Below are 27,590 nucleotides of genomic sequence, written 5' to 3'. Positions count from 1 at the left end.
CCGCTCTCAAAAGAAGGTTACGTTTGGTGTTTTTTTTACCCTTAGTAAGGAAAATAAGATAGTGGAAAACAAGCATTGAATTAAATTTAAAAGTTGGAATATTTGTATCGTGAGTAGGTAATTTTTTTTGTAAATAAGAATAGTTGCATTGGGAATATGTAAATATTTTGATAAATGGGGATGATTTGCATGGAAAATAAAATAATTATTTAATTTAAAAAATAATTAAAACGCACTCCGTAACTATTAACCGGTATCATTTTATGAAGTACATGGGTCTGTTATGTTATGTTCACTTATTTTAGGTGTAATAAGTTCAGTTCAAGTTTAATAAGTTTTGATAAGAGTTACCCATGTACAATTATAACTAAAATAAGTTCTGATAAGTTTTAATAAGTTAAGATAAGCTCAGGTAAGTTAAGATCAGTGAAAATAAGGTGAATTAAACACATTTATTGTTTTTTTCTCATGAATATTCATTTTTTTTTTTGTATAAATTTACTTTTGATTCCAATTGCAGTAATAAGAAATTAAGAATAAATAGCCTCACCTAGTGTTTAACGTTAATAGTACCAAGGTTCAAATTACCAAGTTTCAGACCAAAAAATTGGCACCAAACTTTTGAAAATTTCAGATTAATTTGTTCCAAAATTTCCCGGCAAAATTTGCAATCGTTGAAAATAATTGGCGGGATTTTGTATAATCCATGAAATAAAAAACGACCCTAAAATACCATCCTTCTTCATTCACCATTAACCCTCGTTTCTCTCTCTAACTTCCCTTTCTCTCTCTACCTCATTCTCACCTTTTTTTTTTGCTCAACAATGGCGGAATCTCAAGCTCGCAATGCTCATTTTCTCAATCCTTGGGCTCTTCATCTTCAAAAATTAGGGCTTGAATTAAAATGCTCTCTTTGGTATTTTCCCCCTTTCCATTTCTATCTATCTTTTTTTTTTGTATTTTTCTGTATTTTGAATTTGAAAGTTTTCCAGATTTTGATGAGTTTTTTGTTAATTTTGGCAGCTTGAAGGAGTATAATAAACCAATGTTGTTACCTTGTGACCACATTTTCTGCAGGTAATTTGTGCTTTTTTTTAAGAAAAAAAAAATTTCTATTTACCCTTTTTAGTATGATGTTGAATCTATGAAATGTCTTGATTTTTGGTGTTAATTGAAGGTAAATTGATCTGGGTTTTTCAATTAATTGCAGTTCTTGTGTACCCAAATCGAATTTATTTGGTTTAGATTGCCCCCTTTGCAAAGTACCCTATGTTGAACAAGGTAATTTTTATCAACTTTATTTATTCTCCCAAATTTGTTAATTAAATGTATATTTTCTGCTATTGCTCGATGTATTATGATTATTTTGCTAATTAGCAAAAGGGTTTGTTTTATAATTATCTTTTTGTTCGTATGAAAAATATCTTGTATAAATGAACAAGCTTTATCTCTAATACTAGCTTAGATTACCCTTGTTTTGTTGTTCTATCTTTAAACATGGGTGAAAATGTTAACATCAATTGCAGATCTAAGGCGAGCGCCTTTTATTGAAAATGTGGTGAGCATCTACAAGAGTATGGATGCATCTTTCTCTACTCATATGCTTAATTCAGGTATATGTTATACTAACTAAACTTTTATTTTTGATTTTTGTTCGAGGTCTAGTGGTTTAGTCACTTATCCATATATTGTATATTGCTTCTTACAACGCCCTTGTTCTTTGTTTTTAGATTCCAGAAGGGGTAATACAAAATTTTCCAATCAGGTCAAAAGACAGATTGAATCCTCTCCACCGGGGAACTCAAATAGCGGTACATGTGGGAATATGGAGCAATATGAGGCTGTTGATGTGGAAATGAATCAGATGGAGTCGTCTCCGGACAGTCCTCCATCCTCTGATGTTAGCAAGGGCGTCGATGCTAACTGTCGTGAGCCAGGAAGCAGCTATGATGTGAGTTGTGTTGCTATACTAATTCCTTGATTTGTTGCATTTTGTTTATCAATATTGCTTGAAATGGCCTCTTGGTTGGGCCTTAATTGATTACAATGTTTTCAATAAATGATTAGTGTCCTGCATTGACACAATAGCATTTCTGCCTGTACTTTGGTCAACATTATTGCCTAAAATGGCTTATTTTCTGGCATTGATAAAGTACAATGCTTGCAATCAAAATTTTTTCAAGCTGTCCTGCATTGACAAAGTTTACCTGAATTAATAGCATTTCTTCTGCACATAATGGCCTCTTGTTGGGTATTGAAGGATTACAATGCACGCAATTGAATGATTTAAGCTGTGACATAGAATTTTTGTTGGTAGACTAATCATGCTTTCAGATATGTATTTTCTGGACTAAAAAACATATGCTGCATTCAAAATTACCAATTTTGGATAAAAACTAACCCAAATCCAACAGCATAATTGTTGGAAGAATGTAGTGCTTTTTGATAGTTTCTGTTATATTTTCAAATCTGCTGCTTCTCTGAGCTTTTTGAATGGTTAAACACTAATCAATCAGCAAGTGGACCTTCTGGTTTTAGAACCCAGTTATGCTATTATGTTGTCCTAAATTTTTCGTTTAACCCTACTTTAGGTATAGTACGTACATATTTATATGTATCAGTTGGATCCTGGTTCCTGGCCAGTGTCTAGCTGACTAGTTGCATATGTCCTTACAATACGGAGTACTTCATTTTTATTTACTTGTTTTGCAACTTTTTATGGTTGATTCTGAAAAATTATGCTTGCAGTCTGTAGGTAAATGTCCAACAAAGAAATCTGCCAAGAGAACTGCTGATGATTATGGAGTTCAAGAGAAAAGTAGTGATCAATTTGGAAAGAAGCAAAAGCAGCTACTAAGCCAAGGTCAGCCACAGAATTGCCAGGGTAGTATGACACCATCAACTGCCGAACTGCAAATTGCTGCTTCTGCTGGCTCTGACATGACCAACACTGGGAAAGATTCTAGCAACCAAGTAGTCATATATGATACTGCAAATTTAATTAATTATGTATGTGCATTTTGCCATACTTGGAAGACAACAGAGGTAACAATAATTATACTCTATATTATTGTGTCTTTGTTGATCTGATTGGTTCATTTTAGTTTCTATGTACAATGCTGTGTCATTGTGTGCGCAGTTGGAATTATCCACAATTATTTTAAACTCTATTATCTCTTGTAGGGTAGTGGACCAATGCAGCATTTTGATAATGAACGAGAAGTTTTTGGCAGTGAGGCTGGCCAATCTCATATAATGCATGTGCACCAAAGCTGCATAGAATGGTGGGTGATCTTATAAAACCATATGAATATATTTACTCATTACAGTAGTTGATTTATTTTCGACCAGAGGTTTCAAATTTATGTTTAACTGTCTGAACTTTAGCACCAATTCTTGACACATGTCTGCAAACCACTTCATGGGTTCTGAAGACTGAAGCAATAACCCTCAGGATGAATCTTGGCTTGGCATCCTGAGGGTTATTGCTTCAGTCTTCAGAACCCATATATGTTCAAGATGATTATGTGGTCACAATATAGCATTCCACTCATTACATGTTTAGTGGTCAAAACATTCTGATCTTGAAAGCTGAATAATCTCCCTAGATCTATTACTTGCTTAACTTTCCTAGAAGCTTATATTCCCCTCCCCCCTCTTGTAAAACTGTGGTTTGCTGATGCTCGATTTTTCACAGTGGCTTGATAATGATGCTTAGTCAATTAGGCATAAAAAACACGGTGTTTCTTATCACAGCTAAGATATGATCTTGGCTTAAATGTGTTCGAAGGAAAAAAAAAAAAAAACTTCTTAAGCAAGTGCTTTTGTTACTTTGTAGACCAGATTCTGAATCAAAATAATTTTACATAGATTGACATTTCCGTAATATCTGTAATTGCAGGGCACCTCAAATCTATTACGAGAATGACACTACAATGAAAAATTTAGATAAAGAACTTGCTAGAGCTGGAAAACTCAAGTGCACCAGCTGTGGGCTCAAGGGAGCTGCTCTTGGTTGTTTTGCGAAATCCTGTCGGAAAACTTATCATGTCCCTTGTGCATATGAGATTGCTGGATGCAGATGGGATATGGTGAGTTCTCATTGTATATATTACACAAAACCTATTTGTTCTAATTACATTGGCCATAAAGAGGGACTAATTAGTATTTCTGTTGGTTTAACAGGATAAATTTCTGATGCTTTGTCCTGCTCATGCTTCCCAAAAGTTCCCTGGCGAGAGGTTCAAAAAGCCTGTAGTGAAAAAGTGCTCATCAACTCAAATGTATGATATTTGGCCCTGAGCATTATTGATAAATTCTTTGGACTAAAATTAAGTACTTTTAAGATACATGAATTGACTAAGTGCAAGTTCTTGTCTGCACAACTCATGGGCAATGTAGTCTTCCTTGTCTATGGTCCTGAAGCCTACACTCAGCCACACAGTGTATAATATTATGCCGATAATAACAAAAAACATAAAACTTCCAAACTTGTTTGAACAACTATCTTTTAATGATTCTTAGTTTTCTAATTTTTCTCTCAAGATTCAATTTTAGCTTAATAATGAGCTCTTAGTGCTATTTTGTAACTTTTGAGTATTTTCTAATTAGTCATTTTTGACACCTGGTTTTCAGATCTATTGAGCAGAAAAGCGTATGTGACTTAGATTTTTGGGCTACATCACCTACTGGAGCCAAGAATTGGGTTCTATGTGGATCTGCCCTTTCTGCAGATGAAAAGGTTTGTGCTTATTAGTTATTAATGTATACAAACTCTTCTTCTTTCCCTTCATTGTTCCTTAAAGCTAATTGCTAACTGTCTACTGCACGTAAAAATTATTAGAGAGCAAGGAATTAGATGGTCCAAATCTATTGAGCTTCATGTTTTTTTTTGCTCACTTTTAATATTCCTTTGCATTATAATTTTGTAACATATTCTCTTATACCTATTCATGCAGTATAAGTTGGTGAAGTTTGCAAACTTATGTGGAGCAACAGTGACAAAGGCATGGACCCCAGATGTTACTCATGTTGTTGCAGCAACAGATGCAAATGGTGCTTGTAGTAGGACACTGAAAGTTCTCATGGCCATTCTTAATGGGAGATGGGTGCTTAATATTGATTGTAAGCTCTCTATTGCTCTAACATAGTTTATTGTCATAGTAAAACTTTTTCATTATGTATTTATAGCATGGCCAATGAAGCTTAGAGGACAATCTCGAACATGGATTATTGGGGTAATAGAAGTTTGATGCTTGTAATTATAAATGCTCTTAAGGTTTAATACCATACACCGGCAACTCCCATCATATGAAACTCGAAGAACTCTTGGGTCATTAATCTTATGTTAAAACTGTATTTGCATCTCCTAGAGATATGAACCAAAAAGAACACGCTTTAGTTTCTACATATCTCATAACAGTCCTCATTGGATGGTTTGTCTAGGGGTTGAAGCATGCATGCAATCAAAATGTCCTGTAGATGAAGCAACGTATGAAATTATCCTCGACAATCATGGCTGCTGTGATGGTCCCAAAACTGGCAGGCTCAGGGTTTTGAAAAATGTAAGTTCTCTTTGTTCTCAGATACTGTTATAACCTAGAGGATTACATTTCTTTTGAACCATGTACATGTTTGGTTTATTTAACTTGACCTGAAAAATACTATTTTCTTGCATATTACTGAATTTGACTTCAGAATATTACTTGTAAATTTCCAATGATCAAAATATCTAAGATTGTAGCCATAATCTGGTTAATTTCCATTCATACAAACAACAGTTTTACATATTTCAGCTCCACTTAAGCTATACTGTTCTGTTAACAGGCACCACAGCTTTTCAGCAGCTTGAGATTCTTTTTCATTGCCGGCTTTGTGGAAGCATACAAGAATGATCTGCAAAATCTGGTAAAAGCAGCAGGAGGTACTATCCTCAAGAGTGAAGAACAACTGCAACAATTTAACAATGAATCAAGTCATCCATCGACTACAATACTAGTTTATAATGATGATACAACAGGAGAGGTTAATGAGGTCTTGCAACAACAATTAATGGTACAGCAGCTAGCTCTAGAGAATGGTTCTCAGGTGATCGCTCATACATGGATTTTGGATTCGATTGCGTCAGGTGCATTGCAGCCCTTTGTTTAAAAATAAAAACTGAAAAGGAACATCTCTATTAATGTATAGGGTTTAGTATAGTACAAAAATATTTAGACTAAGTAAGTTATGGATGGGTCTTTGAGGTACGAGGGTTCTGTCCTCCCACTTAGAACTACAATAGCTTTGTAACTTGTAAGACAGCTAATAATTATTGATAGGTTATTGTTGTGCTAGTCGTTTTAGATGATCGAGTTTATGCAGATTGTTAATATAATTATATAATTGATCAGTATGGGATCATTCATTATCTTTTCTTCCTTGCTTTGAAATGAACACTTAGTATTACATTTTTAGACATCTGCTTGCCTCATTCTTAACATAAAAATGCTTCAGGTGCATTGCTGCTGCTGCTGCTGCTGCTGCTGCAGTGTACAGTGTAGTGATGTAGTCTGGTCTGGTGTCACCTATTTGTCAAAGCCTGTTAGTATCCAATTTAAAATAAAAAATTCAAGTACAAAATATGTTTTATTTTTGGTCTTGATTTATTAATCCTGTGTTTACTAAAAATAAAACACTATGCTATACAAGAAATAAAAAAAATAGATAGGAGATACTAAGGACCTATTTTAAATTGAACTGAGCTAAACTAAATTGTTTAAGAGAGAAGGAAATTAGGAACGGAACTGAATTGAAATTAAGATGAAGAGAACAACTATTAATTTATCTTTGTTCCCCCCTAAAAAAAAATGATTCATACTTGTTATAAATAAATTTTCGTTACATTTATACTTTTTCGAACCGATTCCATAAAAGAGAAAATATTGAGATAACATAAACATTAATTACATCAAACGATGTCTATCCGAGTGGTCTTGTTGATACCAAAGTTTTTGACTTTTTTGGCAAATTGGTTGAGTCACATGACACACATAATCCATGTCGTATTCAATTAAATGAAATGCTATGAAGATTAATTTTAGTTTTTTTTTTTACCCTTTTTAATATTCAATGCGTACAATTTACGGACTATCAACTTCTTTCTTTGAAAATTCTGTGATATAGAAAAGATAAATAAAGGTAGGATGACAATCAAAATTTTGTGAGCTAAATATTAGAGCAAATGTAAGAGAAAAAATACAATACTCTCAAATAAAAAAAATTAAAAAAAAATAAAAAAGAATGGAAAAAGAAAGTGGGAGAGTAAAATCAATCTTTGTTTATCCAATTAAATCATGTCGAGGAATTTCACTTTCTCAAGCACCCATCACCTCTACTGGTATTTTCTCTCTTTCTAATGTTTTTGATTGTTTATGATTACAATTAGTTTCATGAGTTTATGTTTAAATGTTTAATTATTACCAGAATTTTGTCTATTCTTGGAATTTTCTTTATATTTTGCATAAATTATGGATTGCGTAGATAATAATGTAGACGGGATTTAATCCGAGTTTTTGGATATGGAGTACTACCCTTTAGAGTTTAAGTGATTGTTTGGTTAGTATGAGAATTGGATTCTTTTGGAAGTTTTATATCATGGGAGATAATTTTTGTAATTGGAATTTTCTTTTAAGTTGTTTGGTTGATAATTTGATACGAACGGGGCGTTTGCTAGGTAGGGATGAGAGTATTAGGAGAGATTGTTATATACACACGGGTGAACGTACATCCATAAGCATTTTGTTCTCATCTTGGATTGTTCTTCATTTAATCATCAAATGAAGAGTAAAAACTAATTTGGGTTAGTTGGGTGTACGGTACATCGGGTGTGTATAAAATATTTCAGGGGAATAGAGGTTGGGATAAAGAATGAGGATTTGTTGTTGGGAATCCATGAAATAAGACCAATGTTGTGCTTGGTTGTAAATATTACGGAGTTGGAAGGAATGAGAATTTGTTGTTCGGAATTCATGAAATAAGACCTCTCGACTTCTCGAGGCAATGCATGACTTAATCAAGGTTTGATTAACACTCAAAATCGTACTGAAATTCATGTAAATTGGCTGCAAAATCCCAACAAGGTATTAACACCAGGAAGCAGCTCAACAGAATAAGTTTTGCTAAAAAAACGCTGATTAATTTAAGCCAGTAGCCAAGTATGCAGCCATCATAAACATATATTGTTACTTTACACTGTATTGTCCCTTTTGTCAGTAGGTTTAGGGCCTTAGTCACCTTTAGCGACCAAAAGGTGACCGAGACTTTGTCAATAGGAAGATACAAAGGAAGTGTCTTGGTTTCATGTTCATGTTGCGTTTATACCTTGGGGCTTAGTACCACGAGATGTGACATCTGTAAGTTTGTTCTTGCGAGCAAAAACGCACTGCTTGATGCTCAGGAAGTCAGGGGTGATATGTATCTATGATTTTTCCCTAGAGTGAATTGCTTACTTGCTTTAGTTTTACTCTTCCACGGAAATTGTCAAAATTCTACTACAAACATGTGTTAGAAATTTATCTAAAATGGGATTAACTCAGACTGTATGGAATACTTTGGGAATCAAAGCTACCAGTAGCTACTAACTAACTACCCCATGAGATTATATGAATCTAATTAACACGAGAACATAGAGTATGTAATTGTGCAGATAGGTTGTGTTACAGTAACTCTTTAGGACAAGATGAGGGTAGGAATTAACAATTGTAAGGAAGGGTGGATGTTCTTTAACATTCCAATGATGGAAGAGTAAGAAATCAAATCATCAAAATGTGGGCTAGTTTTGTAGATATCCTAATGAAGAAAATCATTGCACTTAAATAACTGTTATTGTTCAGACTTCACATCCTTGGCATTTTAGTATTATGATTTTTGAATCAGAATCAAGAATCTTGCTCTGAAAAACCTTATGTATGATTTTCATTTATTTAAATGATAATACCACTTTAGGGTAAATTATGGGCAGTCCAATGTTGCAGGTTATGACTTAAATTTTTTTGTGCTCACAATTTTCAGGGTTTCGGTGGGACAGACAATGGATGATTGTCAATGCAAATGGGAGGATGATCACTCAAAGGGTTGAGCCAAAGCTTGCTCTGATTGAAATTGAGTTGCCTTCCGAAGCTTTTTCTGAGAGTTGGGAACCTTCAAGTGATTCATACATGGGTAAAGCTTTGTAATTTCACCCTACAAATTTATCTGTGATGTCGTATGCACCTTACAGTTCCATTGGCCATTGGATTGTGATATTTTTAACATATACGAAGTATATATCATTTGATCTTCATTCCCCAAGATGATGAGGTGACGTAGTGGCCCTCTCATAATTAAATTAAATTGAAGCGATGTTTTGTCTTTGATGTGTGTAATTTTTCTCCTGTAGTAATAAGAGCTCCAGGGATGGATACACTGAAGGTTTCTCTGAGTAAGCCTCGTGATATGGTTGAGCATGTGTCTGTATGGAATTGGAATGGCTCTGCATTAGATGAAGGAGCCACAGCAGCTGAATGGCTTTCAAATTACATTGGTAAGCCAAGTCGGTTGGTGCGATTTGATCCAGGTATTTCCTGCTTGACTTTTATGGCTTTGATTAGTCTTATAAAAGTCATGGAAAGATCTGCCTTAAGAATGGCTGAGTATGTCTAATTTTGTAGTATCTAATTGCATATTAAGAGCTTATCTTCAGCAGAAAATCCTAGTATAGGATTCTATTAGCTCTTCTTAAGGTAAGGCCATGTTTTCGGCTCCCATATAGATATATATTATGTGAAGGTCATTGCAAAATACTCTTGTGAGTTATGATAATTACAAGGGACTATCCTATATAGGGTTTCATTTCCACGCATTTACATAGTAGATGAGAGAACTTATACTGTAGTGTTTTTTACTGCAGCATCGCAAACTAGAGCGACAGACCCTGAGTTTGCTAATGGATATAAAACCATGTTTTCTGACCAGTTTCCTTTCCTGCTGATATCCCAGGTTAATTATACGCAATTATAAAATGAACTTTTTCTCATTTGCCAGTTTTAAATGAAGGATCTCACTAGCATGTCTTGTGCAGGGCTCACTAGATGCACTGAACAAATCTCTCAAGGAGCCAGTACCAATAAACCGTTTTAGACCCAAGTACTAATAAGTTTCCTGATGTCTTCAAAATTTTGTGATGTAGATAATTTCAACATAAGTAATCTGTTTTCCATTCACAGGATATCTCTGTTTCTTTTGTTCTGTATTTCATTCTCTTTTGTACTTGCTCCTTATAAAGTAATACTTCGCAATAGTATGCTTTTAGGCTTTAGCATTGCACCCAAAAAAAAAAAGGCGCAGTTGATTGTGCTGTTAATTTAATGAGTATAGGTGTCTGATCCTAGTTTTGGTAAAGAAGCATACAAAATAAGATGTAGCTCATATACTATACCATCATCTCATTTTGGAATTCTTGGATTTGCTTTTATTTCTGATACCATTATCCTGCTTTTGATGTTGCAGCATTCTTGTTGATGGTTGTGGACCATTTACTGAAGACTTGTGGAAAGAGATCAAAATCAACAAGTCAACTTTTGTTGGCGTAAGGCTTTGTTCACGTTGCAAGGTAAACAACTTTTGCTTTTACATAACCATTTTCTTAATGAAATTTTTATTACATTAATCCTCAATAACAAAATTAGCATGGACTAGAATTTATTAAAGTCTTTACAAAGGAGTTAATTTATTTGGTTAAATAAAGGATGTGTTTCGTATCAAGTCGTAAAATCAATACATTAACAGCAAAATTGTGGTCATGATCAAGATAACAAACTCAAGAAGGTAGTAGTGAACTAATGATTTTGGAGCATTGGGAGTTGCATCATGCAGGTGTTACATTGCATTATTTGCACGTCATAAACTCATGACCATTGCAGCCTGATTGAAAATTAAGGATACTGCCAGTATATTATATTTCAAGTACTTGTTGTTTATTTATTCATTTATTTAATGACTGTAAGATTATTGAAACTATACTTTCCAATACCGTACCTTGTTATTATGTGAAGACATGAGTAAATGTATACATTTGTCATAGGTATAATACGAATTAAGGTGTAAAGACTAAAAGATAAATTATTAACATGATTTTAACTGTTGATGTAATTATACTAGGATTCATACCAGTTGTAGTACTTGGTATGATTTTAAGACACGTTATTCAAATTCAATGTGTACATATATGTAGTTTTAAAATTTTGTCAAATGCTCACCCTCCCTTCTTTTGCCCTATGGTGTTGGGACTGTTGGTTTGACCATACTGCAGATACCTACGATCAATCAAGAAACAGGGATTGCTGGTTCAGAGCCAAATGAAACCCTCAAGGAACTCAGATCAGATAAAGTCTTGCTTCCGAATAAAAAACCTCAAGGGCAGGTATGCTATCAAATCTCAGGCCTTGTTTTGTTCATCTTGCTTCTACTTATTTCTAGGAAATATAAGTTACAATTTCAAATAGAGGGTTAATAAGTTCAGATAAAACATGCCATATATGCGTATGCTTATTTGAATTCGCTTGACTTCATAGCAATAATGTAAGATGATAACTTGGTGAGATCGTGATGCAGATTTATGTAGGACAGCACTTAGTTTGTAAGGACTGCTCTACCAGGGATAGGGGCAACGTTATTCAGGTGGGAGATCCGGTTCACGTTTTGCAGCAAGTTTCTTCAACTGCAGAGGCTGCAGCATAGTATCACCCAACACAAAATTGTATTACAGTACCTTTAAATACGCGTATGTGCCAGAGTATAAGCTAAGGGAGGTACTTTAATATCTAAATACGTGTTGTGGTGTTTTTTTATGTCAAACATTGTCCTGTGATAGACAAACATTACCAGAAGCTCTACCTATTTAGCTCTATGTATCTTGTAAGGTATCATGTTTTTCAGTAAAAACATTGGTGTACATTTGATGCACTGTTTGTCCAAGCTTCTAATAAAAGAGTGGTTTAATAAAAGAGTAATGATATATGTAGCCCTTAGGAATAAATATACTTCCTAAAATGGAATTAAGTTGGAAATTCATAACAAAATCATGCACAAATCAATTACATTATATTAAAGGCGAAGCTTAAGAACACTTGGCAAAATATTATAAAAAGTTTTCCCTCCAAAACCACTTACTAAAAAAAACTTATTGTAATTAAATTATGACTTTTAGTTTGTATAAATAATGTCCTTAAATATCAAATTGTCCATTATAACTATTACATGTGTAATTAATTTCTTTCACAATATTTCATACTTTTTATTACTAAGTCTATCAGTCAATTTACATTATAACACTTGGCAAAATATTATAAAAAGTTTTCCCTCCAAAACCACTTACTAAAAAAAAAACTTATTGTAATTAAATTATGACTTTTAGTTTGTATAAAATCTAAATAAATGTCCTTAAATATCAAATTTTCCATTATAACTATTACATGTGTAATTAATTTCTTTCACAATATTTCATACTTTTTACTACTAATTCTATTTATAATATTTATATCTATTATTTTTGGTAAAATTTATTGTCATTAGAATTATGACTTTTTGGTAAAGTTGGTAAAAATCTATTATTTTTTTGGTAAACTTATTGTAATTAAATTATGACTTTTTGGTAAAGTTTGTATAAATAAACCCCGTGCAATGCATGGTTTAATCTAGTTAGGGCCTGTTCACATTTACTGAACTGAACTGAACTGATTGGAGCTGAACTGAACTGAACTGAACTAAGCTGAAATGAATATTTTATGAGAGAGAGAAATTAGGAGCTGAACTGAACTGAACTGAGCTGATTGGAGTTGAACTGGACTGAAATTAAGTAAATATGAACATGCCCTTAGTGTAATAAATGTTAATTTATCTTCAATACAGAGTATTTTCTTTTTTAGCTTCTTATACATAGTCCTATGTTTATCATTTTTCAATGTTTAAATGCGTGCATTAAAAACTAAGAAAATGAATTTCAACGGTAAAACCAAATAGTAGGAGTATTAGTTATTAAGGGTAATAAAATGGAATTAAGGGTAATAAAATGGAATTAAGGGTAATGTTATATTTTCATGATTTATCATTTAATACAATTTTAAAAATGGTATAAATATAGAAATTCATAATAAAAAAAACACTCGTAAATCAGTGTAATAGTGTTTATATTTTCATGATTTATTAACTTTACACAATTTTTTAGTGTGTATTTAATGCTTATATGTAGTCCTAAAGGATATGTAGATAAAATATATTTATGTAGAGAAGATATGATTTATTGTATTTCATAGGTAAAGATGTAAAAACACGTACACCCGACCCGATCCAAAACCGACCCCGGAAAAATATTCGATTCAGATTTTGATTCGCGTGGACATAATAATTTAATTCACAGTACATAAATTGCCAATTAAACACAATCCAACTAACAAATTTTTTTTTTAATATATATATCTTATTGCAAATGATAATAACAATACAGAGTAATAATAATAAATGTCTTTGTATATAATTAACTGTATTTTTTTTAATTTTAATTTTTAATTTTTTTAATTTTTATTATTACTATATAATATACAAATCGTAAATGTAATAATAATAATAAAATACAAAAACGAAGTCGTGCATCAAGAATATGTTGAATTATTCAAAGAAACGTGAATATTTTCAGCTTGATCTTAATTTTACTTTGAATCTACGTAAAAGTTATAGGATTCTAGATTTGAGAGGTTGACATATATGTGGAGTGTTTGACGTTAGAATTGTTTCGGGGTTTTTGTCCCTCGGGAGAGTTACAACACTGAAACTGGATTCAACCGAGGACGCCTGTACCTGCAAAGCAAACAGACCTCCGGATGGTTGGGGGTCCGCCTCCGAAGATTAAGTCAGCAAACGTTCGGAAATAAAACGTGCGGAAGTAAAGTTATCTGCTTGGATTCCAAGCTCAGGTAAAGTGAGATAAGTGATGTATTGTCTCGTATTGCGTGTCAAAAATTCTCTCTCCCTGTCATAAATGACATAATGTCCTTATTTATAGGGTTCTTTTGAAAAGTGTGCCTTCCTAGGACCTGGTGACCTAGGAATTAGGTCACGTCGTTTTGCGGCGCCTCGGGATTTGGGCCTTAGAAGGCCGCCATCCCAGGGCCAATGCCTGAGTGACACGTGTCACTGTGCCAAAAGGATTTTGAAGCACTTTTTGTGTGACACGTGTCGCCACCTGAATGGTCCCTACTGGACCTTCAGTCCACGTAGGACGGAGAAGAGTCCACCCTCCACGTGTCATCATTCCATAGGTCCAAATGGCACCTATACGGAGGACACGTGACACTTTCTGATTGGGCCACCTGGCCGGATATAAAATACCCAAATCATTTGCTCCTCACAGGGGTCACGTGCATTGCACGTGACTCCTGTGACAGGTGTCAGTACCTGAGTGGTCAGATTCAAAAATTTACTGGAGGGAAAAAATTAGGGTTTTACCCCCCTATAAATAGTGAGGTTTGACCCCCCCTCTTGGATTCACACCTTGGCGAATCTCTGGAGAATCTTGGACTTTTTGACTTAAAGAATCTCAAAATTCCCTAAGCGTTTTTCAAGCATCCGACACTCGGCTACCAGTCCGACCGTTCTTTAGTAAACCAGGCGTCTTTCTCCCTTCTTCTAAAGGTAACGCCTGTATTTTCTTTTTACTCTTCATTTTTTCTTTGTTTTCGAAAAAATGGCTCCCTAATTGCATGCGGCACGGCGTAGGATAGTGATCAGCCGGTCACCGGGGACGGCTGAATCTAGAACTAGCAGTGCCGAATGCTTGGCCAAAGACCCTGATTTGCGAACTTCTCCGAATCCGACCGTTTCCGTGTCTGTGCAGGACACTATGGCAAGAATCAAAAGAACAACAAGGCAGTGTAGCTCCGATGGAGTTTTCTACCATTCGGATGGGTCGACTGTTTTTTCAGACGGCTCAATAAGAGTGCCTCGAAGTGAGCTGTCGGAACACCCTGACAGCCCTTCCTATCTTCCTCCTACCCCCACCTATTACCATTCGCCCACATCTAGTGGAACTCCCAGTGATGGAATCCTGGGGGAGGCGGATGAAGAATATCAACCCGGGCCTTCTGGACAGGCGCTGGAAGAGAGTCTAGGGGAGGACCCCGCTGGCACCAGTCGGCGGTCCCCTAGCTCTGATGAGAGCTCTGATGACGAGTCGGCCTCGTCATCTTCTTCAAAGAATGCCTCCGTAACTTTAGAGGAGGCTAGATCAAACATAGATTCTGCCAGAGAGTCCCTGGCAGTGGATAGGGGGGAAAGCTGGGCCAAGCCGAGTGCTTCCAGGCGCTTGGGGAGAGCCCCCTACTATCAGCATGTTCCGCCAGGCAGGCAGAGCGCCATGGCATCCGGCCTTGCCAATTTTAGGCGCAAGGTCGTCCTAGGCTATGGCTACACTTTGTCGGTCCCTAACGAGGGCGACACCATAACCTGGCCGAGCCTGGCCAGCTATCAAGACAAAGCATTCGGCTGCTATGAAGCGGCCTTCCAGGCTGTCCTCCGCTTCCCTCTCCATCCGGCCGTGTAGAGGATCTTGGACGGATACCAACTGGGTATCTGGCAACTTGTACCCAACTCCTGGATCAATATCTTGGGGTACGTTGCCGCCTGTGAGATGCTGCAGGTGGAGGCGAGCTTTGAAGCGTTCGCCCACATGCACTATCTGAGCAGGGCGCCTGCTAGGGGCGGTGAAGGCTGGTACACCTTGACCACTTGCAAGGGGTACATGATGGCTGTTGGCAAAGAGAACAAGTGGAAAGACTGTAGGACTAAGTTCTACATAGTCAAGTCTGCCGATAGCCGCCTGAACCAAAAGTATAACAGGTGGAATAAGGATCCACCTCTCCTAGCAGGTAGGAGCGCATTGCCGCCTATTCCCAGGCGGGCAAAGGAGGAGATCATGGACGCGGGGTTGTTTACCGTGTCCGTGTGGACGAATGATGAGGGGGACAAGGAGGTCACCCCTTAATGCTATCTCCCTTTGTACAAGTGGTTTGAAGAAGGGACATTCTTAGCCGCCTGTGGGCTAAGTTTTGAGATGCCGAGAGGTAGTCGACCGTCTGTTTTATATGCAATTTACTTTTGCTTTTCAGTACTTGTTTAATGATGCTAACACTTGTTCATTTTTGCAGACAAAGCAATGGAAAAGCTCTCGGCCACAAGGAAGCCGGCTGTATCTGCTGCTCGATACAGGTCGAATGTCCTAAATAGGGCAGAAGTAACCACTCACACCAAAGTGGACGAGCAGAAAACTGGCGGCACCTCCAAGGTAGAAAATTGTTTTACTTTCATTTCTGACCAATATTAAATTTGCCCGAATGATTTCTAACTTGCGTTTATCTTGTGTTGATGTAGGGTGCACCTTCCAAATCTCCTTCAAAACCATCCGACCCTAAAATCCAAAAGACTAGGGCGGGTGATGTGAGCGCATCCGGCAAGGGCGGCCGGAAGCACATTGCTCATAGGCCCAAGAAGGGCCCAGACGCCTCTTCTCTCGAAGCTGAAAAGGAGATCAGCAAACCGGATGCCCAGAGGGCATCGAAGGGTGGCTTTAAGCAACCCACCACTGCTGTCGGCTCAACAGGAGAGAAGAGGAGCCTGGGGAGAGAGGAGGAACAGAAGGACGACGGTAAAATTCATTCGCCTCTATTGTTCTTCCATTTAGATGTACTTGAGTTATTTTTCTAACTTTCTTTCCTTCTCAGTTCCTGTGCAGAGGCCGACTGTAGTCCAGATGGCCAAGTCCATGCTGAGGGCGGTTAATCCTGACGACAAGGCGTCTGTCAGAGGAGTCGGCATCCTTGACTTGGATGGCATCTTGGGGAACCTTTGCGAGGTATGAGTCTTAGCTCAAGAAATTTTTTCAATTTTTTTTTCGCCTGTTTTTAACCATTCGGCTCTTTTGCAAGCCATGCTGCGCGTCCAAGGGCTTAGGCTACCCCTCAAGGAGAAGTCCAAAGAGGTAACAGTTTCCAAAGCTTGGGCCGAGTCCGCCTTGGATCGAGCTCAATTTGATATTGCTCATAATGAGTTTCTGACGCTTGATATGATGTATTCGCAGGCGGAAGCCAATATGCAGGTGAAGAAGGACCTGGACTCGGCTCGCCTGCGCATCACTTCCCTTAAGAAAGAGATTACAACTCTTAAGGAGAAGCTCGAGCCTCTTCAAGATGCCAAAGAAGAGGCCGAGAGAGCCAAGCAGAAGGTGGGCCGCCTGGAGCAGCGCCTCAGCAACCAGGAGCATCAGCTGAAGTCCAAGTTTGAGTCCGTGGCTGATCAAGAGAGAGAGGCTCTTGTTAAGAAAATGATGAGCGATTATGAAGCCATCATGCGGGATACTTGGGCGGCTGTACAGCCGGACTCGGACTATCAGATTTGGAAATCCAAATTTGACGAAGCCAGCAAAGCATTCGACGCTCGCCTTATTGAAGAGGCTGAGAATGCTGAGGCCGAGGAAAGTTCTGGGTCCGACTCTTCTGGGGAGTCGTCCTCTGGTGGCGAGGAGGAGGATCAGGCGGAGGAGCAAGAGAAAAAGGATGAAGAGCAGCCGAAGGACGACAGGCCGGCTGCCACTGAAGAGGCTCTCCCCTGATCACTTAAGCTTTTATGCTTTTCTGCGGCCGAATGGCCATGTACTTTTCTTTTCCGGCCTGCGTGCCGAGTATTTGTATCTTTACCGACCGAGGGGTCGGGTAATTTGACAATCTTTCTGGCTTTGCCTGATGACAATCTTAACCAATCGTCTGGTGGCGATTGGTCTTTTTTAATTTGAATCATTCGGCCATTTGGCTGAAGTTATCCATATTCTGTCCTTTGAACTGCTTGAATTTTTATTTTTCATTGCATGTTTTTGGCTAAGTATTATAACCTGTATACCATGCGAATGTTCTTGCCCCTGGACGGATGTCGAGTGGTTTCGGTTTATTGGATTGATTGATTTAGAAATCATTGATACTTAGAAGGGTATGCATGGTTTCTAAGTCAATCAATCACTTATGGTGATTGCCCCAAACCACTCGGCAGTCGTCCATCTAAAACAGGCAGCTTAAAGCCTTCATTCGGCCATTGGCTCGAACAAAACTCAGATTTCCAACTTAACAGATTTGCTAAGAGAGAACCTCCGTCTGTTTTGCCCCATAAGAAAAAACAGGCGTCTCTGGCCATAGGCCTCTTTGAGATAAATTGGCCAAGTTTATAACTTAGCCAATTTTCTTTTAAAAATGATTGCCCGCCTACCTTGCCCCATAGGCAAGGTTCAGGCGTCATCCGGCCAATGGCCTCAATAAGCGCCAAGTAGTTGACTTAACCCTTTTATTAATCAAATTTTCCGCCTGTTTTGCCCTCGATCAATAACAGACACATCCGGCTTTATGCCTCGTTTAGCTTCTACTTATGAGAACAGTGACCATTTCTGAACTGTACTAGAGCAGTTAGAAAATTCGAGTCTCTTTAGATCTCACTTTCGATTAAAACAAACGGCTGCAAATGCTGCCTTAGCATCCGGTAGGGCCGCTTGGTATATTCGTAGAGCAATGTGCCACCCAAATGGGAGATGCTTCTCCTCGACGAATTCGCCCGAATGGACGTCGCCGGTTATCTGACCTATGTTGGAGCAGACGGTCATACTCATATTGGAGCAGACTGTGACCATTCGGTCTCTTTTTGTTTATTAACATCCGGCCATGGGCCTCATCATGATTTTATCTGGCCTTAGGCTTCTTAAATGGTTACGTAAATATTCGTCAAGTGTTGGTGTAAACTTGATGAATTTCGTAGGAACGACTGTTCTAAAACAATCGGTTCCTTCAGAAGGATTGGAGCGTCTGCTGTTGAGACAAACGCTCTACAAACGTATTGGCCGTCTGTATTGTATACAGGCGACACTAAGAGCTTAAATAAAAAGACAAGTTGGGAAATGAAGGCATATTCTCATTAACAATACGCGAGATTTACAAAATTGAGGTTTTTACATTTGTACTTAGAAGTAGTACTTTTTCAAGTTGTCTACATTCCAAGTTCTGGGCAGCTGCCTGCCGTCTGGGTCTTCCAGGCGGTAGGTGCCGTCTCTTACTTCCTCATAGATTCAGTAGGGGCCTTCCCAATTTGGGGTTAGCTTTCCCTGTTCGTTCGCCCTACCGACTGCCTCCATTTTCCGTAGCACAAAGTCCCCCACTTTGAGAGGACGCTTGTATACTCTTTTGTTGTATGCCCGAGTCATTCTCAGACGGTATATCTCATGACGCAAGGCAGCATCGCCCCTGCGCTCTGGAAGTGAGTCCAATGCTAGGCGCATGGCCTCCCAATTCGCCTCTTCATCATACAACATGATTCGAAGGGTCGGCTCATAGTGCTCAATGGGCAGAACAACTTCTGCACCATACACCATTAGGAATGGAGTTTCTCCCGTTGCCCCTTTAGTAGTCGTTCTGATGGACCAAAGGACGTGTGGTAATTCATCCGCCCAAAGGCCACCAGCCCGCTCAATTTTCTTTTTAATCCCGTCTGAGATTAACTTGTTGAAGGCTTCGACCTGGCCGTTTGCTTGCGGCCGGCCGACTGATGCGAAGAAGCTTGAGACCCCCTGGTCTCCCAGCCAAGTCTTGAGTTGAGGCGTCTCAAATTGAGGACTATTGTCAAAAACCATAGACATGGGCACCCCGAAACGAGTGATTATGTTCCTCCAGATAAAGGAAATGACGTCTTTAGTCTTGATGTTTTTGACTGCCTCAGCCTCTACCCACTTGGTAAAGTAATCCACAGCCACCAATATATAGCGCTTGCCGCCTGGTGCAGTTGTATATGGCCCCAGAATGTCCATGCCCCATTTGGCAAAGGGTATTGGGCTGTGGATGGCCGTCAGGTCTGTAGCCGGACGATGGATGAGATTGCCAAACTTTTGGCACTTGTCACATTTTTTCACCATTTCCATGGCATCTGACTCCAGAGTTGGCCAAAAGTAAAGCCACCTGGCCTTGGCCGCGAGGGGTTTGCCGCCTATATGGGAGGCGCAGAATCCCGAATGAAACTCTTCGAGGACTTCCTTCCCCTTTTCAGGGGTAACACACTTCAACAGGGGTTTCAAAAAGCCAGCCCTAAAGAGCTCTCCTTGTCGCAACTTGAAGTTAGCTGCTCGTTTTTTTAAAACAGTCGCCTCCCGTGGTGAGTCAGGGAGCGTGCCATCTGCAAGATAAGCCCGGATGCTGTCCATCCAGGTTGAGCTTCGGTCAAGAATTCCAATGGGGTCTTCCTCAGATATACTTCTTTTTTCCATGACCTCCCAGAAAACTGACCGAGGCGTTTCACAGGAGGCGGATGATGCCAACTTGGACAGAGCATCCGCCTGATTGTTTGAAGACCTGGGCACCTGAGTTAGATGAAATTCTTCAAGTGACCCAACTTCACTCTTGACCGCCTGCAAATATTTTATCATGGCCGGATGAGTGGCCTCGTACGTTCCATTAACCTGGAGTACGACCAGTTGAGAATCAGAGCAGACGGATATCTTCTTCGCCCCTGCCGCCTTGCAATACCGGATGCCGGCCAGCAGGGCCTCATACTCGGCCTCATTATTAGAGACCTGAAACTTGAACCGTAGTGCGTATTCGTACTTATCTCCTTCAGGAGATTGACAGATAATCCCCGCACCACAGCCGTTCACAGTGGAGCTCCCATCCACATACACTTTCCAAACCTGGTCTGTATTGTCCGGAACAACCGGCCTTGTCATTTCGACAATAAAGTCAGCGAATGCTTGTCCCTTTATTGCCTTCCTTGGTTCGTAATTGATTTCTAATCCTTGCATTTCAATCGCCCATTTGAGCATTCGTCCAGAAGACTCCAAGGTTGTGAGTGACCGTTTGATCGGTTGGTCAGTATAGACCTCTACCGCATGCGCCAAGAAGTAAGGTTTAAGCTTTTTGATGGCCATGTAAAGGGCAAGGCCGAATTTCTCAACCATATGATACCGAAGCTCCGCGTTTCTCAGAACATGGCTTATGAAATACACCGGGAGCTGGGTGCCATTTCTCTCAGCTAAGAGGACGGCACTGAGGGCATGATCAGAGACGGCTAAGTACATGAAGAGCTTCTCTTTAGGCAAAGGGCTGACAAGCCTCGGCAAAGAGTGCAGATGAGTTTTTAGCCTTTGAAAGGCCGCCTCTGCATCATCCCCCCATTCAAAGTTTGTCTTCTTTTGATTTCTTGGAAAAAGTAGAGACACTTGTCGCCTGACCGGCTGAGGAATCTCCCCAGGGCCGCTAGACAACCTGTTAGTTTTTGCACTTCCTTCACAGTACGGGGCGACTGCATGTCGATCACCGCCTGTATTTTCTCAGGGTTGGCCTCTATTCCCCTTTGGTCAATCAAAAATCCGAGAAACTTCCCAGACTCAACACCAAAGACACACTTTTTTGGGTTAAGCATGACCTTGTGCCGCCTGAGTGTGGCGAATGTTTCTCGGAGATCAGCAAGGTGATCCGCCTGCTGTTTGGATTTGACTATCATATCGTCAATGTACGCCTCTACATTCCTTCCGATTTGATTAATGAAGACCGTATTAATCATTCGTTGGAAGGTAGCAGGCGCATTCTTCAAACCAAACGGCATCACCGTATAACAGAACAACCCCTGATCAGTGACGAATGCCGTCTTTTCTTGATCTTTTTTCCACAAGGGGATCTGATGGAAACCTGAATAGGCGTCCATGAAACTCATCAGGGCATGTCCGGCTGTTGAGTCGACCAGACTGTCGATCTTAGGCAGTGGATAGCTATCCTTTGGACATGCCTTGTTGAGGTCTGTGTAATCAACACACATCCGCCAAGTTCCATTCGACTTTTTTACTAACACAACGTTAGCTACCTACTCAGGGAAGTTGCACGGCCAAATGAACTTGGCATCTAACAGCTGTTTTACTTCGGCAGCTGCCGCCTGACTTCTTTCTTCACCGTGGTTTCTTTTCTTTTGCCGGATGGGCTTCTTTTTAGGATCCACGGCGAGTTTGTGGATAGCGAGATCCGGGCTGATGCCTGACATCTCCTCCACTTCAAAGGCAAAGGTGTCTTTGAATTCCTTGAGCAGCTGGTGAAGGTTTTCACCCAACTTTGCAAAGGCAATCGTCCTCACCTTAACAGTCCGCTCTGGACGGCTATCATCCAGAGGGATATCAATGTGCTCACCAGTAGGCTGGGGACGAAGATCATCCGACCTTTCCCCGGTCAGTGATTGCTATTGCTTTTCTTTTTTGACCACCACCAGGTGATCAGTCTTTCTTTTCTTTCTGGCTGGTGGAGCCGACTGTTCTTCCTCGACATCGTCGAGGTCAATCATTTGCTTGCCCCGGCCGGATGCTGCGGCCGCAGACTTGACGTCCGAGAGATAACACTCTCGAGCCGTCTTTTGGTCCCCATTAAGGGAACCAACTGTTCCATCATCCTTCTCATACTTGAGTAGCATGAGAGCAGGGATGATGACGGCCTTACACTCATTAAGAGTGGGTCATCCAAATATGAGGTTGTAAGCCGTGAGCTCTTCAACCACTAGGAAACGGATGGTCATGTGCCGACCGTCTCCCCTGCTTCCCAGGCGGACAGGTAGGTCAATTCGTCCGACTGGGTGCACAAGTCCTCCCCCAAACCCAACTAAGGTGTGGGTGACCTCCATCATGCTATCCGGTTTGTACTTGAGATTGGACAAGCATTTGAGGCTGATGAGGTCAAAGGAACTTCCTGTGTCAATCAGAATTCGGCCAACCAGCTGGTTGGCGACTTTACACTCAATGACAACAGGGTCATCATGCGGCCGACGGACTTTGCCTCTGTCCTGTTCGGTGATGACAACTTTAGGGAAGGTGGATGTGCTAGCTGTATCTCCCTCCTCAACAGAATTGACCATCTTTCTTAGATGGTCCTTGGTACCCCGAATGGTCGGGCCACCACCGGCAAATCCGCCTGCTATGGTGTACATCGGTTCTTCATCAGTTTCGGCACTCACAGCAGGCTGGGGAGTCTTTTTCTTGGACTGCCCCGGATTTGCTTTTGAAGTCACTTTGGACTTCACATAGGACTTCAGCTGTCCTTTGTCGGCCAGACGGTCAAGCTCCCGCTTGAGACTAAAGCAGTCGTTCGTGTCATGGCCAACATCCTTATGGAAATGGCAATGCTTGTTCTCGTTCCGATTTTCAGCGGAACCTTTCATAGCAGTCGGCTTTTCAAGAGTTAGCCGATCCTTAATTTCCAAAAGGATGGAGCAGCAGTCCTTGTGGAATTCGTACCTTGGGACGTACGATTTCCACTCTTTTTTCTTCTTCTGGGCCGGTTGATCAGAGTTATCAATGGCCCAAACTTGCTTTTTCTTTTTGCTCTCTTCTGAGGAGCCGGCTGAGCAGGCCGACTCTCTTTCTGCCGGTCGGACTTCTTATGGTCCGACTGATTATTGGATGAGCAGAGTTCGGTCGCCTGTATGTAGGCTTCCGCCTCTCGCAAGGCTCCTTGTAGGGTAAAGATTTGTTTGCTGACGAGTTCGTACTTAAAAGTAGACCTGTCCTTCAGACCCTTAAAGAAGTCTGTGAAGGCGACCTCATCAGACAACCCATGAATCTGGATTCGGACCAGATTGAACCGCCTGACGTAGGATCGCAAACCTTCTCTATCTCCCTGCTGTACATTGCCCAAGTCAAGTCTTGTCTTTTTGGCAGGGATGTTCATAGAGAAGTTTGATGCAAACAAGAACGCAAGCGTCTTGAAGCTATTTATGCAGCCAGCCGGCAGGTTGCCAAACCACTGCTGGGCTATGCCCTTCAGGGTGGCTGGAAAGCAACGACACCATGCGGCATCATCCAACCCCTGTAAATACATGAGGTGGGTGTATGCCAACAGTGGTCCTCTGGGTTGGAGGTCTCGTCATAGGCTCCAACCAGAACGTTTTTAACTTTAGCCGGCTGCACGGCTTCAGTTATTTCTCTGGAGAAAGTAGAGGGTTGATCTCCAAGGTGTTGCAGCCTAAGCTGCCAGTCCATCGGCTGATAGCCGTATGCCGCTTGTCCTCCATAGAGGGTAGGTTGCATGTAAGGTACAACTGGCGCCTGGTACAATGGATGTGCCATGTACTGGGTGGACTGAATCACATGCGGCCCAGACTGAACCCTTTGGCTGCTTGCTGGGGTCTCATGTACAGACTAGGAACACCTCACAGAGGTATTCCGAAAGCTATCATGATAAGTCGACGTTGAAGCCAACTCTGATTGCTGGGTTCTCCTCTCCTCAATGTATTGCCGAGCGTCAGAGAACGTTTTCTTGCTACCATCTGGCTGTATGTGCCGGATGGGTTTTCTTGCGCCCGTTTCTGGGAAACGGAGCCGATTAGGGTCAAATTGGGGACTGGCCTTCTCCTTAGGAGCAGGATGAGGAGTCGGCTGACGGTCCCTGACCGACTTCTGTTTGCCAGCTTGGGCTGGCTTCTTGGCTGACTGCTCCTTTCTAGGAGTAGGCGACTTCTTTGAGGCGAGCTGCTTGATTTCACCCCTGAGGCTGCTCAGGAGTGACATTAGCTCATCCCGAGTGACGGGAGTTGATCCTGCCGCCTGGGAAGGATTAACCGGCCGCCCCGAGGGCTTCTTTGGCTGACCAGCAGTTTTCTTAGTCCTGCCTGAACATGGGGACGCTCTCGCCGTTCCTTACTGCGGATGCGTTTAGAGATGAGGGATCCATTTGGATCCACATAGGTTTCGACATGAGCGTCGTCACCTGAGTCATGGTCCGTTTGGACCAGCACATCATTTGGAGGCCGAATGGCCTCCGGATTTGGTACAGGTTCTTGTGAAGCCATTTCAGAGGTACTCTCCCCACAGACGTTAGAATTGTTTCGGGGTTTTTGTCCCTCGGGAGAGTTACAACACTGAAACTGGATTCAACTGAGGACGCCTGTACCTGCAAAGCAAACGGACCTCCGGATGGTTGGGGGTCCGCCTCCGAAGATTAAGTCAGCAAACGTTCGGAAATAAAACGTGCGGAAGTAAAGTTATCAACTTGGATTCCAAGCTCAGGTAAAGTGAGATAAGTGACGTATTGTCTCGTATTGCGTGTAAAAAATTCTCTCTCCCTGTCATAAATGACATAATGTCCCTATTTATAGGGTCCTTTTGAAAAGTGTGCCTTCCTAGGACCTGGTGACCTAGGAATTAGGTCACGCCGTTTTGCGGCGCCTCGGGATTTGGGCCTTAAAAGGCCGCCATCCCAGGGCCAATGCCTGAGTGACACGTGTCACTGTGCCCAAAGGATTTTGAAGCACTTTTTGTGTGACACGTGTCGCCACCTGAATGGTCCCTGCTGGACCTTCAGTCCACGTAGGACGGAGAAGAATCCACCCTCCACGTGTCATCATTCCATAGGTCCAAATGGCACCTATACAGAGGACACGTGGCACTTTCTGATTGGGCCACCTGGCCGGGTATAAAATACCCAAATCAAGAATCATTAGAAATACTTGATACCATAAATCAAAGTTCACACAGAACTACGAGTATTAGCATTAAAGGATCGAGTATCTTAATATTGAATATAAAATAACAAATTATAGGGTTGATAATCTAGATTTGCTCACTAAGAAAAATCTTAATTTTTTAGAATAACTTTTGTGGTAAGTTTATACTCTTGCATCTTGTAAAAAAAAATTTATACTCTTTATACTTTTTTTGTCTTATCTATAATGTCTTGATTTCTATCTTATTGGAGTTTATTACTTTTGAATTTATGTTGTCTGAACTTATTAACCCTTACTTTAATTAAAATTTTTAAGACATAAAATAAGTAATTAAGGTGAATGGGTAAAATCTCAATTAATAATGTTTAGCTTATTAGTTGATGAATTGAAATTGATCTTGAGGGTGCAGTGGTACCTAAGAACTAAAGAGTAAGCTTAATTATGTCGATTTCACTAACCTTTACAACTTTCTTCAAATCATTTAGACTCAAACTAACAACCAGAAACATATTTAATAAAAAGTATGTGTATCACCTGAATATGACCTATATATATAGATTAACTGAAATTATGATTGAAACATGTGGCCAATTAGCTTAGTTAGATATTCCTATTTTCTTTTGTAACTATAGAAACATAAAGAAAAAAAAAATCTAATTAATTAGCTAAAAATGACCATCATTCAAATAGAACCCAACTCAGATCAATCCGAACAACTTGCATGTATACCACCTACCATGGTCCAGAGGAAAATTGATATGTGAGGTGGATTAACTGTTTATGTATATATACTATATTATGGATCTTGCTAATGAGCGATCCTGACTCCCAGGGTGCTAGATAATTAGTTTATATATTACTTAATTAGAATAGTACTATGTACGAATTTAGAAATGTATTGTAAAATCTATCACACGTTAATCGATGTAATTAATATTAATTTTATATGACAAAAGCTAACGAACGCCCCGGTGGCATTGGATAAGCTAGTTGAAAGTAGAAAGATTATTAAATTAAAATTAACATTAATTAACCAATCGACGCGTGATTTTGTCATGCTTTCCCAAATTAATACCATTTTAAGTAATATTTTAAATGCTAATCCAACGCCTCGGGGGCGTTCGTGAGCAAGATCCATTTTATATTAATATTTTCATTTTTAGCTCTCTTATCTAACGACCCGAAAACGCTCGTTAGCTTTTGCTAAATACGAGTATTATATACTCCCTCAGTTTCTTTATTAGAATTCACTATTCTTTTTTTGGCAAATCAAAATTAAAATCTCATTGTAAGAATCTTTCCTTTTGTAGTAAGTGATTTTTTACGATTTTAACCCCATTCTCCTAATTTATCCCTAAATTATCCTCAAATTTTTTATGCCAAATGTTCCTGTCATTTATGACACAGTATTTATTCTCTCTCTTACTTTATTTTTTTTTTGAGGGATTTTTCCTCACTAGTTATTTAATACAAGTAATGTAATTTGGTATTCCTATTTGTTTCCCGAAAAAATGAGACGAAATTCTTAATGTATACCCATTTTTTAAAATGTTCAAAGAGGGAGCAAAAAGTCATGAGCAATTACAATCCCTAAGATTTTAATTCATTTGTTGTTTAGTTTCGAGGAATTCCCATTAAGTGTTACTGAAAGAATTAATACCTACCCACCCATTCATCAAGTAAAAATTAATGGCTACTAATTACAAAGTCACCACTGAATTAAATTCATCATAATAAAGATAAACTAACCTTGTACAATTAAGTTCAATACAGGTATATAAAACTGGCATGATGAATTAATTAATTATCTTTTTATATAAAATCCCTAAAAAAGTTGAAAAATACCTCTTCAAATCAATGAAGCATCTACCTCATTCTTTGTTCATTCCATGAAAATTAAACTGAGCAATTCAAATTTAAATTTCTCAACGGGTAGATTATCATTAATGGTTGAATTAAATGATTTTTGTCTGAGTTTGCGGCTTATACATGTGGTGTCATGTGGTACAGATTGTGCTTAATATTAC

General features: G+C 39.6%; 3 protein-coding genes across 4 annotated transcripts; all 3 read left to right on the top strand.

Moving 5' to 3' along the window:
* The first annotated feature begins 237 nt into the window (after positions 1-237).
* On the top strand, positions 238-6,330 carry LOC110727996 (BRCA1-associated RING domain protein 1-like). The gene is made up of 13 exons (XM_021907597.1): positions 238-916; positions 1,024-1,077; positions 1,211-1,281; positions 1,527-1,613; positions 1,731-1,951; positions 2,749-3,045; positions 3,184-3,284; positions 3,902-4,091; positions 4,186-4,283; positions 4,636-4,741; positions 4,959-5,124; positions 5,446-5,564; positions 5,827-6,330. The coding sequence occupies exons 1-13, from the start codon at positions 825-827 to the stop codon at positions 6,148-6,150; spliced, it is 1,926 nt and encodes a 641-aa protein (XP_021763289.1). The 5' UTR covers positions 238-824; the 3' UTR covers positions 6,151-6,330.
* An 819-nt stretch (positions 6,331-7,149) lies between these two features.
* Positions 7,150-12,025, top strand: LOC110727995 (mitochondrial amidoxime-reducing component 1-like). 2 transcript variants are annotated; one of them, XM_021907596.1, is made up of 8 exons: positions 7,150-7,378; positions 9,052-9,201; positions 9,419-9,562; positions 9,929-10,017; positions 10,100-10,164; positions 10,528-10,630; positions 11,330-11,440; positions 11,632-12,025. In XM_021907596.1, the coding sequence occupies exons 1-8, from the start codon at positions 7,282-7,284 to the stop codon at positions 11,755-11,757; spliced, it is 885 nt and encodes a 294-aa protein (XP_021763288.1). In that variant the 5' UTR covers positions 7,150-7,281; the 3' UTR covers positions 11,758-12,025. The 2 variants fall into 2 exon arrangements, with proteins under 2 accessions (XP_021763288.1, XP_021763287.1); XM_021907595.1 differs by having other exon boundaries at positions 7,152-7,378; positions 9,419-9,595.
* Positions 12,026-15,814: 3,789 nt separating this feature from the next.
* Positions 15,815-17,677, top strand: LOC110727675. Its single transcript, XM_021907256.1, has 5 exons — positions 15,815-15,938; positions 16,218-16,354; positions 16,441-16,714; positions 16,791-16,921; positions 17,147-17,677. Exons 1-5 carry the CDS (start codon positions 15,815-15,817, stop codon positions 17,675-17,677), a joined length of 1,197 nt encoding a protein of 398 aa, XP_021762948.1.
* Positions 17,678-27,590: the final 9,913 nt, after the last annotated feature.

The sequence above is a fragment of the Chenopodium quinoa genome, unplaced genomic scaffold, assembly GCF_001683475.1.
Source record: "Chenopodium quinoa cultivar QQ74 unplaced genomic scaffold, ASM168347v1, whole genome shotgun sequence".
NCBI classification, from domain to species: Eukaryota; Viridiplantae; Streptophyta; class Magnoliopsida; order Caryophyllales; family Amaranthaceae; genus Chenopodium; species Chenopodium quinoa.
The sequence above is the reverse complement of the archived record's forward strand: the minus strand, read 5'-3'. Positions and strand labels throughout refer to the sequence as shown.

Excerpts from the sequence above, each read along its gene's own strand:
- LOC110727996 (XM_021907597.1), top strand. The coding sequence starts at position 825 with ATGGCGGAATCTCAAGCTCGCAATGCTCATTTTCTCAATCCTTGGGCT. Across the intron at positions 1,282-1,526 it reads AGTACCCTATGTTGAACAAG|ATCTAAGGCGAGCGCCTTTT; the intron begins GTAATTTTTATC and ends CATCAATTGCAG. Across the intron at positions 5,125-5,445 it reads ATGGGTGCTTAATATTGATT|GGGTTGAAGCATGCATGCAA; the intron begins GTAAGCTCTCTA and ends TGGTTTGTCTAG.
- LOC110727995 (XM_021907595.1), top strand. The coding sequence starts at position 7,282 with ATGGAAAAAGAAAGTGGGAGAGTAAAATCAATCTTTGTTTATCCAATT. Across the intron at positions 9,596-9,928 it reads GTTGGTGCGATTTGATCCAG|CATCGCAAACTAGAGCGACA; the intron begins GTATTTCCTGCT and ends TTTTTACTGCAG. Across the intron at positions 10,165-10,527 it reads ATAAACCGTTTTAGACCCAA|CATTCTTGTTGATGGTTGTG; the intron begins GTACTAATAAGT and ends TTGATGTTGCAG.
- LOC110727675 (XM_021907256.1), top strand. The coding sequence starts at position 15,815 with ATGGCTGTTGGCAAAGAGAACAAGTGGAAAGACTGTAGGACTAAGTTC. Across the intron at positions 15,939-16,217 it reads GGATCCACCTCTCCTAGCAG|ACAAAGCAATGGAAAAGCTC; the intron begins GTAGGAGCGCAT and ends TCATTTTTGCAG. Across the intron at positions 16,715-16,790 it reads GGAGGAACAGAAGGACGACG|TTCCTGTGCAGAGGCCGACT; the intron begins GTAAAATTCATT and ends TTTCCTTCTCAG.